Source organism: Nelumbo nucifera, chromosome 4 (assembly GCF_055504915.1).
Source record: "Nelumbo nucifera cultivar China Antique chromosome 4, China Antique-T2T, whole genome shotgun sequence".
NCBI lineage: Eukaryota > Viridiplantae > Streptophyta > Magnoliopsida > Proteales > Nelumbonaceae > Nelumbo > Nelumbo nucifera.
The window spans coordinates 25756846-25772263 of record NC_142652.1 but is presented as its reverse complement, the minus strand read 5'-3'; the positions used below and the strand labels follow the sequence as shown (position 1 = coordinate 25772263).

Here is a 15418-nt window from a genome sequence, read left to right as displayed (position 1 = left end):
GTCTACTAGTTTCGGGGCCGTCTCTCCCCCGATCTCCTTGTCGGTTCCCCTGCCCTTTCCCCTCGCACAAGATATAATTCTTCAGGTATCCGCGATGAATGAGCTCCTCAATCTCGTCGCGAAGGTTCCTGCAGCTCTCCGTGTTGTGACCATGGTCCTTATGAAAGTGACAATAAAAATTCGGGTTTCTAGTCATTGGGTCTCCCCGTAGCCTAGGTGGCCACTTGACAATGGAGGAGTCCTTGATAGCCATTAGGATCTCTCCTCGCTTCGCGTTGAGGGGAGCGTAGTTGGTTCTTTCTACAGGGGTGTCCTGGACCACCGACCCAACCTATAGCTTCGGGAGGGGGACTTACTCCTCAAGCGGGGCGACTTGCATCTCCTCGTGGACTTGCTCTTTTTCCTTTTCTACTTACTGTTGCTCGTTCCTTCTTCTTCTCTCTTCCTCTTCTCACCTTGCTGGTTTTCTGTCTTCTGGTTGATTTCTTCTTTAATGCTTATGAACTGATCGGCCAGCTTGAGGAACTCAGTGATGGTCTTTGGCTTGTTCGCTATGGCGTGCCACTTGAACTCCTCGTGAGTGATTCCATTCCGAGTTGCGGTGAGGCGTACTATTGGATCGAGGTCCGAGATCTGCAAACACGTTCCATTAAAACGTTTGATGTAGCTCCAGATCGACTCCCCTTCCCTCTACACCACGTTCAGAAGGCTCTCCTGTGACTTCGGGCACCTCTTACTAGTGATGAAGTGGGCCATGAACATATCCGCGAACTACGCCCAGCTTTTGAGGGAGCTCGGCACAAGGTTCCTTACCAGGTCCAGACTACGCCTCTAAAAGTGGTGGAGAAAGCCACACACATACAAGATTCGTCGGCCCCGACGAGGTGCATCTAAGACTGAAAATCGTCCACGTGATCATTGGGATCGAACGTTCCATTGTACTTGTCCAACGGAGGTACTTTAAAGTCCTTCAGCATTGGGGCCGCTAGGAGATTTGGTGATAGGGGATGGCCGGCTCAATAGAGCAGGTGTCGTTCTCGTAGCCACCAAGCTCACCTCTTCTCTCTCTTTGCTTTGTTCGACCGGTTGGCTGTGCTTCGCCGGCGGATTGTTCCTGGCTGAGGAACGATGAGTCTTGCAACACCGCCGTTGTTGCTTCTTCGTCGGGTCGGAGTTGGTGTTGCTAGCTTCAGTGTGGTCTGGCACTTCGATCATGGTCCGCTCCCGCTCCCGAACACTATTGCGAGGTGGATAAGGGTTCCTTCCTGCTAGTTCCTCCTGGTTGTGATACCGGCACTGACTGTTGTGGGGCGCCGAGGGGGCTTGTCTTGAGTTCGCACATCGGGCCTCGAGCTGGTTTTTGTCTCTCCATAACCCATTTTTCTCCAACAGCGAATGCTACTGCTGATTGGCCCTATCAAACTAGCTGACTTTGGGCTTCTCCTTCGGGTTCCCCCTTTGAGAGACTGGGGGAGTGTGTTGTCCATCCGTCCTACCCTAAGGTGGGGTCTGGCCCCTAGAAGGGACTGGTACCTACGAGGTCCTCTCACCCCAATGGGGAGATCGGTGGACTCTCTGGTGGGTCCTGTGTTGGTGTTAATTCTGGTTCAGATGATTTTGATTCTGCCCCTGGTACTGATCTGCATGCTAAGGCAGAATTTGTTGTTGGTTTGGCTGCAACGGTGGAAACTGCTACTGGTACTACTGGTAGAAATAGTATTGCTGGAACTGATGGAACTGGTGAATCTGTAGCATCTGGATTTGCATCGTCCAAACGCTCTGAATGAGGTCATTAAACTGGGAATGCCCAACCCCAGGGGGATCATAGAGGGCTTCGAGAAGGTGGTGCTCACTTGGGGGAGCGAGACGTTCACCTATAGGGCGGTCTGTGGCACAAACAGTGATGGGACCCCCAAAGCTATGAGGGGGACGGTGAACTGACCGATGGTCACCGAGGAACCTTGGGGGAGAGTTGTTTGTTGATCTTGCCCCTCGGTGATGTTCATGTCAATACCTTTTCCGATGTTACTGGAAGAGGCCATTGAGAGTGAGATTGAGATTGAGACTAAGACTGAGATTGAGATTGAAATGACCTTCCGATCGTTTCCCACAGACAGCTTCAATTGATTGTGCACAATCTAGATGCTCCTAGCTGGAAGATGATATGGAAGCTAGTTGCGTAGTGAGCTGGTTCGAACTACAAGAAAACATATCAGAGAACCCGGGGTGGTTAACCCGGCGAGGTTGCTCCGATGCTTAAGTCAGTATTGTGTTGTCTTGGTTGCAAGCTGAAAGCTTGAGTGTAAAGAGAGCTAGTGAGCAAATAATTGCACGTACCTGGGTCTTGGGGATTGATGTCCTTATATAGTTGAGTTGCCATGCATCTCATGAAACGTCTCTGGGATCCTCGGCCCGCATAGTTGGAATCCGTTCCGCTTCAGAAGGAGAGTAACGTACCAATCAATGAAGTCTATCGTTACCTTCTAATCCGGGCGGGGAGAGGATAAGGCCTACGATTACGTGGTGTGATCCCGAAAAGTTTGGAGTCTGTTGAGAAGCTTCTATAGTCAATTATGTGGCACTTCGGTACACGGGTGCCGAAGTGACTTTTGGTTCCGTGGTGCTCAAACACCCGAGCTCTTGATCTATTGACAAGGCTCTCTTCGTTGAATTATCATCCTGTTGACAGGCCACGTCCTCGTGTCCTTCACTTATTAGGTCGGGTAAAATTACCCCTCATCACTTGTTAAGTATATATTAATATATGGCTCAAATCTAAATTGCAAGACCAAGTTATCGTAGGTCTGTACGTAGAGTCCATTTTCAATATACCCGGTTACTCTTGAGCCCAAATCACTAATATACACCCTTGAATCTTTTTATAGTCGAACCACATAAAAGTTTTTGTGATTGGAAAGTCTAACGAAAATATAAAATAACGAGTTCATAATCCAAAGCTGATCAACCACTTCAAGTCTCAATCAAAGCTGACCTCGATAGGTGTTTGATTAATATGCATAAGTTGACATTAAATCCGGATTGGATTTTAAATGGATTCAATCTCCCTCCCTCTCTTTAAAGCTTTTCAGCTTAGTACATTGGATAGAGAAAATCTGGAATAAGTGAATAACCATGTATGGGTACGCTGGATGGACAAGGCATACTTGGCTTAAGAGTGAGTATTTGATTTATTTAGTTAAGAATCGAACAAAATAAACCAAAGCCGAATTACCCAAAATTTTAAGGAGAATCGAATCAAAATCATTATAAGGCCAAGTTATGTGGGTGTTTGGTAGTATAGTATAATGCGTCTGTTGCGTCAATGAATGATACCTCACTGCTACATAGGTAATTATGCTTAAATCTTGTTTGGTAGGCTTACGTTTTATTACCTCGGGCATGTGAAATTCATTTTTAGAGGATTCCATTTTTGTGTTTCCGTGATTCTGTATTTCATGCCCAAAAAGGGATTTTTTTAGAGATCACATCTCTGCCCTACAGCATATTCCTGCCGTATATTGAGAACATTTCCCAATGATGATATCATCAGGACTGATATTATCATCAAGAGATATTCCCAATACATGGCGAGAATGTGCTGTGGGGTGTTGTGGGGCGACTCCTGGTCCTGGTGGTGAACTCATTTTTTTATTTCCAATGTATAAACAAAATATGGATACAAACACCATGATACCAAACTTTGCCACTGTTTATATTGTTGGACGCTAGAATGTTATCTACTACTTATCTTCGAAATCGCTAACTGTTTTGTCGAAAGTTGGAAGTGAGAGCGCAAGACAAAGGAGGAAATGGCGATTGTGTGTTGCATTCCAGCTCCAGGTCCAGCATTGCCAAACCGGGATAAGGCAAGGTTAATTTAAGGCTTAGCTGAAAAGAAAAACAAAACAGAACAAAAGAACTCAAACCATGGCGTGTGATGCTGTCCGAGTTAAGGTGGACAAGTAGCACATGAATTTGTGTATCGAGTTGGACGAGTATACCAAACAACAAAAATCTATGAATACAAAAAGTCAGAAGCCTCAAGGTATGGAAAAAATGAACTCAAACCTTCAGTGAATAGCACTCTAACACTCAAGTCAATGGAAAAAATGAAGTGGTCGATTAAGCGAAACTGTTAGAACAAACTCGTTGTAGTCATGCAAATGAACAATTGAGTAGAAGGGCAAAAGAGCAGGAGAGTTCTTAATACTTCGGAGAGTATGAAAGAGATTTACTTGGGCAGTGACCTTAAATGCTTGATGGGCAGTGGTGTTGTGCTCCTCGCCACTGATGGGATGGGATGTGTTGTGTTGAGCTACACGTCACAAGACGAGGAGTTCGGAAATTGTTTATGCCGATCTCATCGAAGTGGGGGTCTGTTTGACATTTACTATGTCTCCTGAGTCCAAATTCCTGCCCACATTTATCACAGCCTCACATAGAAAATATCTCGGGAGATGTTCCCAATTCACAGGTAGTAATGTGTTGTGGGTAAACATGAGCAGAATTCTCGTGGGCATCCTTTCGTCCAAGGCTCGCATTGTTCGTCAAGTTACTGGTCAATAGGCCAAATGGGAGCTCACCACACCGGTGGGCCTTGCTCGACCAGGTGTTGAGCAGCTGTCAGTCCTCATCTCGACCGTGTCCAACACTCCTATACGTCCACATGGCCATCAACTCGGAGCTCAATTTTCACCCTCATCAACGGGCATATCATCAGCCGTGAAAAACTCAAGCAAGCCCCCCTCCGGAGACTGCACATAGTTTGCATGGTGGAAGGCGCAACAGCCGGCAGGGAATGAAGGAAGCAGATACCAACCGAAATAGATAGATTGAAAACGCTCGGAGACCACGTATTCTGTATAACTGATAATGCTGGCCCAAAGAGTTTATTTCTGATCAAAGTACAGAGTACCCTGATGTCGTAAATGAAAGTTAAGACCATTGAGATCGGCTTCAGTCGGTGCAAGGCCCGTTCAAACAGCCTTTACAGCCTTGCATCAAGAACATCTCCATATATTCTTTATTTCATGAGGAGATATTCCTAATACAGAGCTATAACAAGTGATTGAACGGACTTTACACTGACTGAACCCGATTTCATTAAGTGCAACCACCCCCACCAAAGTACAGATGCCATCGGTAATTTTTCATTTTTCTTTTCGTTAGCCGAATCATCCTCCCAGGCCCCAGCCACAGCGAACACTTGGAAATCTGAATTGTATTTTGTAAGACCAAGTTATGATGGAATGTACCTAGATAGAGGCCATCATTTTCAATACACCCGGTAATTCTTGAGCCAAAATGAGCAGTATACATTACAAGTGATCATGGCCCATGGACTAGAACCAGGCCGGTCCGGGCCGGGTTTACCACCTATGATAAGAGAGATAGCCTAGGTCCTGGCCCGGGTCTGTACTGGGCCCTAAGTATTGCAGGTTGGGGCAAGCCAGTTTCTGGGCCGGGCTAAGAATGATCACCTCTAGTATACACCCTTGGATCTCTTTACAATCTAACCACCTAAATAATTTCAGTTTGGAAAGGGTAACCAAAATACAATATAATGAGTTCATAATCCAAAGCTGACCATTAAATGGATCTCCGTATGTGTATGATAAATATGCGTAGGTGATGAGTTAACTACTGCGAACTAGCCAACCAAGGACCAATATCTGACAACTGGTCCCAAGCCTGCTTCGCAGTTAAAGGAGCACTTTCTGGTGTCAAGGGCACATGTCTTCTGAACACAGGTTTAAGTGTTTTAACACCTTCTGTTCGGAGTTACTTTGGAAGTTGGAACTAGGTTCAAGTGTTTAACACCTCAATGGCTGGTTTCAACGCTGGCTTTGCGGGGAAAGAACACCATGGATCATATATATTGGTGGTAATATCATATATATTTTACTTCAGCAAATTGTTGATGAAAATGGTGATCATGTTTTCCTGTTTGATAAAAATAACAATATTATAGCTGTAAGGTTTTAATGGTTCTAAAATAGGCTGTTACCTACAACAATAACAGGAATAAAGATTAGAGATAAGAGAAATATAGTCATTATTTACATAGTAACGTTAAACAGTCACTGCTGTTGTAAGAACAACGATAACAATCCCCTAAAACCTAATCTAATTAACTGATAGAAAAAGGAACATGAAACATATCAGTAAATAAAGTGATTAACTATACCAGTATGTTCAGAGTAAGGAATATGATATATAAGATGTGACAAATCTATAAGCCAAGTTGCTGTCGTCGATCTGAGATTCTGAAGCCCTCGGAGCATATCTGATGATCAATTTGCATCTCTCCATTCCTTTCAACCTTACAGCATCAAATTCTCTCGGGCATTCTTTGTATACATCATTGCAAACTTAAACCCATCTGCAACCTTACTACAGCAAAAGGCCAAGATACTAAAGAAGACACCATCAGTCCCTAGGGCGTGCCAACCATAACGAACTTAGTGCCCGCAGCCGTGAAAAGTAATCACTAATCACAAGCAGGGCACGGGCTGCTTGGCGGGTGGTCAATATACGATGCATTTGTTGCAGAGTCTGCTGTCGTAGGAGGTCAGCCTAAGAACAAAAGCATAGGTTAAAGCTAACTCAAAATTTTGAAATCCCTCCCCAATTTGACTAAAATTCTAGTGCAAAGTATTACCCCAAAATTGACTTAAAAAAAGTGATGCATCAAACGCTAAAAATTGCTGCAAGTCAAAATGATATCCAGATATTCTCAAAAAACCATGAGATCTTTAAACCCTGGATATATTGGGGGCACAAATGGATATCCAAGGCTAACATGTACAAGAAACACTGGACATCCTTACCTGGTGAAGGAAGTTTTCCAGTGTTCCAAGCTTGCCCATTGCAAGTGCCATCTGGCCCATGTAATCAGCAACATTTCCAGAACCAGAAGGACCAAGAGAACCAGATGATAGGGTTTCTGCAAGAGATTGTTGCAAAGCTTCCATCCCTTGAGACAAGGCATCCTCAGCTTGTTGGGAAGATTGCTGCAAATTACATATGCCCATCAACTGCTGATCTGTTAATGGTTCTAGATGGTTCCCAAGAATCTGAAACTCAATAGCATGCATAAATGAATCAATTAAAAAAAACAATTACTCCACAAGCTATAATTCAAGAACAGAGAATTGGATTGAAAACAGATACAGCCTGTATCACCTTGAGAAGTTCAGATGAACGGAAGCCCCCCAACCACATAAAACACCTCTCCGCAGGTGTCTTCCACATGCCTGAGAGCATGTGGAATACATCAGACTTTGCACCTATACTTTTTAGCCTGAATAATTCATCATAATGAGTCATAACATTATCAACAAGAAGGCGAAGGTCATTATCACCCACACTAGAGTTCACAGCTGTTCTCAAATCATTTATATGCCTCTGATGCTCATCAAGCCACCGTGCATATTCCATATCGAATGCTAAAGCCCCTGAAAGTATTATTAAAAACTACATGACCAAAACATCTTTCTTGATTACAAAACAAACATTATCTCGTATGTGCATGGAAAAAAATCGTAGAATCATAGAACAGGCTAATTAAGAAAACATGGTAATCTTTTGATTCTTTTCTGTCCATGTTAGCATATGTACATAAGCTGTCTATATATGCAGGGGAAAATGAACAGTACATAACCTTCAATATGGAAGCAATGTCACTGCTCTTAAAATCTTTTTTTTATCTACATTAGCATGCATAAGGAACAAATGTGGACTGAAAAGGCTGAATAATAGAAAATACTTGCTCAAGTAATGTCTAGATTGTGTAATCTTAATATTTGTTATAGGTGACTAAGTAACCTGTCTAATAATACTAAAATCAAGTCAAGCAAGTAGGTTGACCAGCAGCACATGTGAGACAATTGTCTCAACTCTCAATGGTTCCAGTTGGGTTCCAAATAACACAAGTGACTTTGAATATAATCTCCCTTGCATCCAAAATCAGTTTTTCCCTAGCATTCCAATTCCAGTTTGATTTCTATTATGGAGTCCCAAACAGGCAGGCAATAACAACACAAAGCTCATTCAAGCCTTAGGCTTGTAATTCAAGCTCATCCAAACTTGGCCCGACAAGCATGAGAACATTGGTTTGAGTCTGAGAGTGGCCACTTGTGCAAAAATATTGCACCCACCCTACCCAACAACCCAGGTAGACAGAACCAAAATTACATAATGTCTCCTTCATTGTTGTTATTAAATTCTAAGCAATCCGTGGAACATACTTGTTTACTACTTATTTGAGTCTGTATGCTTAAGGTTGGATCTGTATCCATCTACCCCACCCAACACCCCAGATAGACAGAACCAAAATTACATAATGTCCCCCTTCATTTTGTTATTAAACTCTAAACAATCCATGGAACATACTTTTTACTACTTATTCGGCCAGACTGTAAATTTAGGCCCTATTAGCGAACAGGCCTTGGCGAATGGAGCTTGAGCCAGCTGATTTATTAGGCAGATTAGTTTGAGCAACTAACCACTAGAAACTAGGAAGTGAAACTGGAGCCTGAATAATAAACTGTTTAGTTATATACCATTTCCACCTGCTGAATGGCTTTGGTCTCCTGAATATCCATTTGCAATAAAAATACCCTGAGCCAAGAGGAACCAAAGAATCATAGACAGGATATATCGATCATTTGATGTGTATACAAAAACAAGAGGAACCAAATTACCTCAAATCATACCTGCTGTCGTGCTCGCTGAATCTCTTGCTCTAGCTGAGTGAGCTTCAACCTGCTACTCTCCAGTTGCTGAACATATGCCTATCCAAAAACAAGATATATTGGCCCAAATATATTTTCTCACGCCATTCAAGAGACCCTAAATCTTCTTTTGATCAATCAGAAATCCTAAATCTAAAAGCAACAGAGAGCATTAAAAAGAACCTTAATTATATGGAGATACTAGTAATGGCAGAACAGGAATCCTGTGGCTGACAACAAATATTGTGAGAAAGGCCTTGTTGAGTGGAGCTCAGTATATGGAGATACTAGAAAAGTATACTACCAGTCAGTGACATACTTTAATATCCAGTTACAATTTTTGGCACTGCTAAAGTAACATGACAATCACTGGAAAAGAAAAAATAGGGTCCTTGAACAAGGAAACAAGGTTTTTTAATGGTTTCACAGCTAGAAAGTAAAACATTGAAACCAATAACTATCTATAAAGCTAGTTGTACGATAAGAACTCTAGTTGTACAAATTGTTAAAGAAATGAAGTCAGAAGACCAAAACAACCATAATCATCTAATTCCATATGGAGAAGGGAACGTTTCAAGAGGCAATTTTGCTTTGCATATTTCCAAGGTCGAATAATCACCAAATAAGCATAAATACAATTCAGTACCAGAGCAGTAATAAGAGAAGCACTTCAAACTCTGTTAGAAGCTCAAGAATTAAGTAATTGAGGCACAAATGGGACAAAAGAAAGCTTGGCATGGGCATAGATATAAATGAAAAAAATTTAAGCAAACATTTAGTGAGTAAAACTGGCAAACAATGCAGGCAATCAGGAGATGATAACCAATTTATCACAAGAAAGTTACCCACAGGTTTTGGGTCAGATTAGCTCTCTGTCCATCTTCCGAAGATTAACATCAACTCAAGGTCTACTCAAGATGATAAAAAATAAATAAAAAAAAACATTTTTTGACATTCTTTTCTTTTATTTTGTTGTAATTTTGGACATGAGAAAGCCCGTTAAACAAGCTTCAGCAACCACATAGAGGGAGAAAAAAAATTAAGAACAAAAGAATGATTTGAAAAATGCAAACACTAGGCTAAGAATGACTGAAAATGTCTACACCAAAAAGAAGTGTTATTTAGTAAATATCATCAAAAGCAATATCTAGCCCCAAACCAATGAGACAAGCTTCAGCAACCAAATCAAAACAAGAGAGAAAATGCCAATAAAAACACACAACTTGAAAATCAACCTCTGCTAAGCCTGAAAACTTCCCATACATAAAATTCCCCAGAGAAATATGAAATGCAAATTGTGCACTATTAAAGGATAAGGATAAATATAGAGAACTTTACCCAGCATAACTTATGACATAGAGATGGACAAAAAAAGAGTTGCGATTGGAGGTAAGTTCCACATGGAGACTGATACTAAGACCATATATATTTCGAGAAAGCACTCACATATTACCAAAAAAAGCACTTGCAAAGAACTGAAGAGGCCATCAACAAGTGGAAAAATATACAACCTTTATTCCTAACCTTTCCTTTTCCAGTCTAGAATTTCATAAAGTCAACTAGAAGAATATCAAAAAACAGTTACAGCAAGAAAACTGTATGCCATCCAGAAGCCAAAACACACATGTAAAAGGTGAATACAAATACACATATAGAAGAAAAAATAATTAAGTGCAATAATAATAGACCAAACAGAAGCATAAAAACTATATAGAGCGGCAACAATAGGCCAGATAACTTCATAGAAATACTAGGAATGCCAATGCTACATGATGACTATCTTATTCTACATTGAACTTGAGATCAAAGCCCAGGGCGAAGCCAGGATTCTTTTCTTGAGGGGGATCAAAAATTAATAAACATTGATTGGGGATAAAAGTTAATAAACATGGGTAGATGGGCCAAAATATAAGTGGGATGTAAATAGAAATTTAGGGATTTTAAAGGCAGGGAGGCATGGCTCCCCTCCGCCATCCCCTGGTTCTGCCCCTGCTCAAAGCCAAATATTGTAAAAAGTTGGATAATGGGATTGGAAACATGCATCATGTCTATGTGTCCTAAACACCATGTTCTTTCATAATCACACAATCATCCATTTATTCCACAACATAATTATATGCAACAAAAAGAGGTAGCATGATGCCTAACAATACTAATCAAAAGCCAAAGAGAAAATCTAGAAAACAGAACTTAAAAGCTACATAATATACTATGAAAACTCAATTTTGCATCTCTATATTGACAGTTATACATCCTAGGACCAAAACCCAAAAAAAACGACTGAATTGCCAGAATCCATGATCTGTTTACAAGAAAAGGAAGGGGGAAGAAAGAAAACCTAAAGCATATTTGGATTGATAACTGTATGTCCTTCAATCAAAATTGAAACAAAACTAAAAATGATATAAATCTCAAAATTCATGGTGTATTTACAGAAGGGAGTGAAAAAGAAATCCGGATATGCTTACTTTCTTCCTTAGACGGCTTTTCCGTGCTGCTTCACGATTCTGAGCCAATCTACGAAGTGTCTACAAGGAAGACCAAATAATAACTAAATATGCAAATAAAAATTAGAATGCCAAATTACAAAATGAATCACATGTTGACATGAAAGCACCAACCTTCTGATCGGATTTGGTCTTTGATCTGTCTGTAGAATCCACAGACACCAGTGCTCCTTGCTGAACACCTCGAAACTAAAAACGTAGCAAAACCCACGTAAGGATTTTAATGCAAGCAGAAAATGCATGGTAAATATAAAGAATAATAAAGCTTCATGTTTTCATGAACCGCATGCAAGTTGGGAAATATGTAAACAATTGGAAGTAAGTGGCTACATGCATTTTGTTTTTGATCAGCACAGCTACACGCATTATTGCCAGGCACCAACATGAAAATATCAACCAGTCATAACAATATTACTGAAGTTTTGCCAAAAGGCCATTACCCAATCATGGTCTCAGTTATATGCGGTCTTGGAAGGGGTAGACCGGATGCAGTCCTAACCTTTGGCATTTTTGCACTCTCAGACTAAAACCTGCATTCTTACGCTTGCCAGACCAAGACTTTACTATTACACCAAGTAATGGACACTATATTACTGAAAGCTATGAGACCACTTAAATAAAACCCAATGTATAAGACAAGAATATCAAACTAGAGGACACAATTGTCAATTTGAAGTCAATGCACAATAACAGAGATCCATCTTTTTTCTGTCACTAAGAAATTCAAACTTCATATCCAGATCAACCTTTTTCTTGGATGTGTCTCCACAGATTTTGAAAGTCTAATATATTAAATGGAACATATGAAAAATATAAAAGGTAAAAGAAACTGAAAGTTACCTAAATGAACTTGTGTGCATTCCAAATTTTAATTTTCTTCCTTTTTTGTATTACATTTAGAAAGATAAAAGCAAAATGAAATTCTTCAACATTTAAAGTTAAAATGAACCATCAATAGATGAAGTATCGCAGATAAAGGTCTTGTATTCAGATCTATATATGCTATCGGATGTCAATTACTAAAACAAATAAATAATGTATATTTAAGATTATAAATGGCAAACAATGCAAGCATATCCATGTCTTTCTTGGTATCATTACAAATTCAATCTTCAGCTTGATTTCCCTCAGAAATTGATAATTTCAGATAATAATTTCAACTCTTCAAGTAGGCAATCATTTCTCTTCCCTTGCGAAGAAACACCATTTTTACACTATCAGGTTATGGCTTGAACTGCTATTAAGCATGAAATACCGATTATTAAAGCTCCACTATACTTTGCAAGTGTTAACAATCATCTCAGAGAGTCAGAGGAGAAAAGTGAAACACCTGGTTTTTTTCATCTGTATCCAGATCCGTAGATGTATCTGTCTGTTGGCTGTTATCAACCATTCCAGAGTCCCCCCAGTTCTCAAAATGCCCATTCCCCAAGGGAGCAGCAACGGGCATTGTCCCCTTATGGAACGAGTACTGCCCTGTATCGACTCCTGTTGCTGAAGTTATATCCGACGAACTAATGTTCTACACCAAGAAAATATCAGATTCTATCAATCTGGAATCTAGCATGCAATTAAGACTATGATATCATATGCATAGAGGAAAACATGATTACCGTGCTTAAGCCGCCAAACTGTGGACTAGTAGAAACAGCGACGTTACTCGACTTCAAACCAAAAACTGAGCCTATGAAGTGATGAAGCGGCTCGATGAAGTACACGGTATTGCATAAACAGAAGCAAGACCTTTAGCATTCTCAAACAAAAAGTAAATACCTGGATTTACATTAACGACATCGTCATGGTGGAATCCAGTAGACTGTTCAAGCTCCCCAAGATCCAAAAACCGAGACTGATTACGGCTACCTTCATCACATCTGCATCATTTTTGGAATATTAAATTCATAAAATAAAAAAAAAAGTATATATTCATACGGGAATAGACGGATTGATAGATAGACAGACTAAAGAGATAAAGATAGAGAAAAATAAAACAAAACCAAAAGCAGGGTAAGATGGAGATCTCAAACATACGGAGAAGGCAACAAATACACCACAAAAAGGAAATGAGAAAACTTGGTAAAAGCGTAAAAATCACAGTCAAATATTACCAGCCAGCATAAACACAAAACTAAACAGAGATACAACATAGAATCTAGTCAATCAGAAGCAGAGTGAGAGAATTAAAGAAATACCGAACAAATGAGGAAGAACAATACATTATGGAGTTGGTCGAGACTTCTACGAAGCTCTGCATTTCTACTATCTCGAAACCATCTCCCTCCTGAAGCCAACGACAACCCCAAGACCACCACCAACAAGAGATATGTTGAAAGGGGAAGGATGAATAAGCATCAGAGACAGAACATGAAGATGACGAAATCTGCTTCTATCTTTTTCAACAAGATAGCGAATCAGTACGGCTCCTTTTTATTTCAGCTCTGGCTTTTATTATTTTTCTGACTCCGGGATTTTAGTCTCCCAATGCATTTCAACCCAACTCTCTCTCTCTCCTCTCCTCTGTGACTCTGTCTCCTTCCCTCTCTCTCTCTCTCTCTCTCCACTCCTCCGTTCTTCCTCTCTCCAAATATAACTCGTTTTAATATCGAACTTTGCGAAAAGTGGATGCTATCGTGATGAGATGACGAAACGAATGCAAAGCACCGTTAACCAAATTCTTTTTTATATTAATCCTCTCTCTCTCTCTCTACTGGATTTTCATTTTAACACAGGCTTTGCTTGAAAGTAACTTCTTCTTTCTCCGTGGCTCACCCGCCAAAATTCCTGCATCCTATTGCTACGCCGTACTCTTGCTGACGTGTCACTTTCTATATCGTCCTATGTATTGTTCTGGCTTCGTACACATCCGAATTCCCATCTACTCCGGCTTAACCATTTTAGAGTTCTCATTCTCGATTATGAGAATCGCCACTTGGTCACAACTAGCCAATCCCCACCGTTGGCTTCATGTTCGTTTATTGGGATTTGACACGTGTCAGTGCAAGTCCTCGTCAGCCGTGCAGGACTCTTGGTCTCTATGACGCGAGCCACTAAAGTTAAAAAGGGGGACGCGGAAAAAAACATGCTTTACGAGGAAAGCCTAGTGAATAGGGAGGTAAGGAACTTGGAATGCGTGGCAAATCCTACTTGGCTTCTATTATGTCTGCCACGTGTAAGATTCTTATTCTTGTTTCCTGGACGACCGCCTAGGAAGAACGCAGTAAATTTGTTTAAACTCTCAAAGGTGGTTTGGTGGTCTACCATATATTACGTGCGGTGACGTGTTCAGTGCACTTTGTCCGAACAGCCGAAGTAATATTTAATTAAAATATATTAATTTCCTCCGTATTTCTTGCATGAAAATTAAGGTAGAGTTTGGTCGGCTCGCCCCATCAAATTTTGAGAAAACCGCAAAAATTGCATTGACATTTCTCGCTGTTTGGTTGTTTTCTCTAAAAAACGGCTCTATGAGAAGACGTTTTTCTTTTCTCAAAGCGTTTTCAGATAAGGTGATTGGAAAGAGGTGTTGGGAACCAATATCGTTTTCTAAGAGGTGTTTTTGAGAAAATGGTGCTGTATTGGTATGCCATCTTATCATAAAATGCTTTCCTTTTTATCTATTTAGTATCATTGCCATTGCTATCACCTAGGCGTTTTTCAATATCATGTAAATATAGCGTTGTTAGCAATAGAAAAAGAAAACGAGAAAATACTAAAAAGGGCATTTTATCAAATACACACCTTTCCTAATTTCTAAAGAATAATGTCATTTTTGAAAAAAAAAAAACAGCATTGATTCCAACAACCCACATTTGCTATGGCGTTGTCGTTGCCATGGCCTCACCTTGAATTAGATGAAGTAATTGTTGGTGGGACCATTGCAGTACATCTAAGACAATGATTTTCTGTTAATTCTGTCCTACTATAAAAGTGAACTTTGATTCCAAACACTAGTTCAAAAATTAAAAAGGAAAAGTAATATAACCAAACACGTCCTAAGCCATTTAAAAATATTTTAGATTTTTTTCCAATTTTCGGACTAATAAATGAAGAACACGATAGGATTCCAAGAATTTACAATCCCTCTCGCTGAATCTCTGACGTGGCAGTCATTTCAATTGCTGGTCCGACACCCGTCAAAGTCCGCGTGCGGTTGACAGCCCAAGGTGTACCTCGGTA

General features: G+C 40.4%; 1 protein-coding gene across 3 annotated transcripts; it reads right to left on the bottom strand.

Annotated features, from left to right (window-relative positions):
- Nucleotides 1-6031: 6031 nt before the first annotated feature.
- On the bottom strand, nt 6032-13811 carry LOC104603005 (transcription factor TGA2.2-like). 3 transcript variants are annotated; one of them, XM_010266898.3, is made up of 11 exons: nt 13459-13811; nt 13016-13116; nt 12856-12926; nt 12573-12764; nt 11357-11431; nt 11204-11263; nt 8718-8795; nt 8565-8622; nt 7186-7457; nt 6831-7076; nt 6032-6576 (listed from the first exon to the last, which is right to left on the bottom strand). In XM_010266898.3, exons 1-11 carry the CDS (start codon nt 13494-13496, stop codon nt 6430-6432), a joined length of 1338 nt encoding a protein of 445 aa, XP_010265200.1. In that variant the 5' UTR covers nt 13497-13811; the 3' UTR covers nt 6032-6429. The 3 variants fall into 3 exon arrangements, with proteins under 3 accessions (XP_010265200.1, XP_010265199.1, XP_010265201.1); XM_010266897.3 differs by having other exon boundaries at nt 13435-13809; XM_010266899.3 differs by having other exon boundaries at nt 6831-7013; nt 13435-13809.
- Between the last annotated feature and the right edge of the window lie 1607 nt (nt 13812-15418).

What these genes read in the sequence shown, in the direction of transcription:
- LOC104603005 (XM_010266897.3), bottom strand. Translation starts at nt 13,496, where the DNA reads ATGCAGAGCTTCGTAGAAGTCTCGACCAACTCCATAATGTATTGTTCT. An exon ending in AAAGCCGTCTAAGGAAGAAA is followed by an intron (nt 8,796 to 11,203) that starts GTAAGCATATCC and finishes GTTTTTGGATAG; the next exon opens with GCATATGTTCAGCAACTGGA. An exon ending in CCATTCAGCAGGTGGAAATG is followed by an intron (nt 7,458 to 8,564) that starts GTATATAACTAA and finishes TAATACTTTCAG; the next exon opens with GGGCTTTAGCATTCGATATG.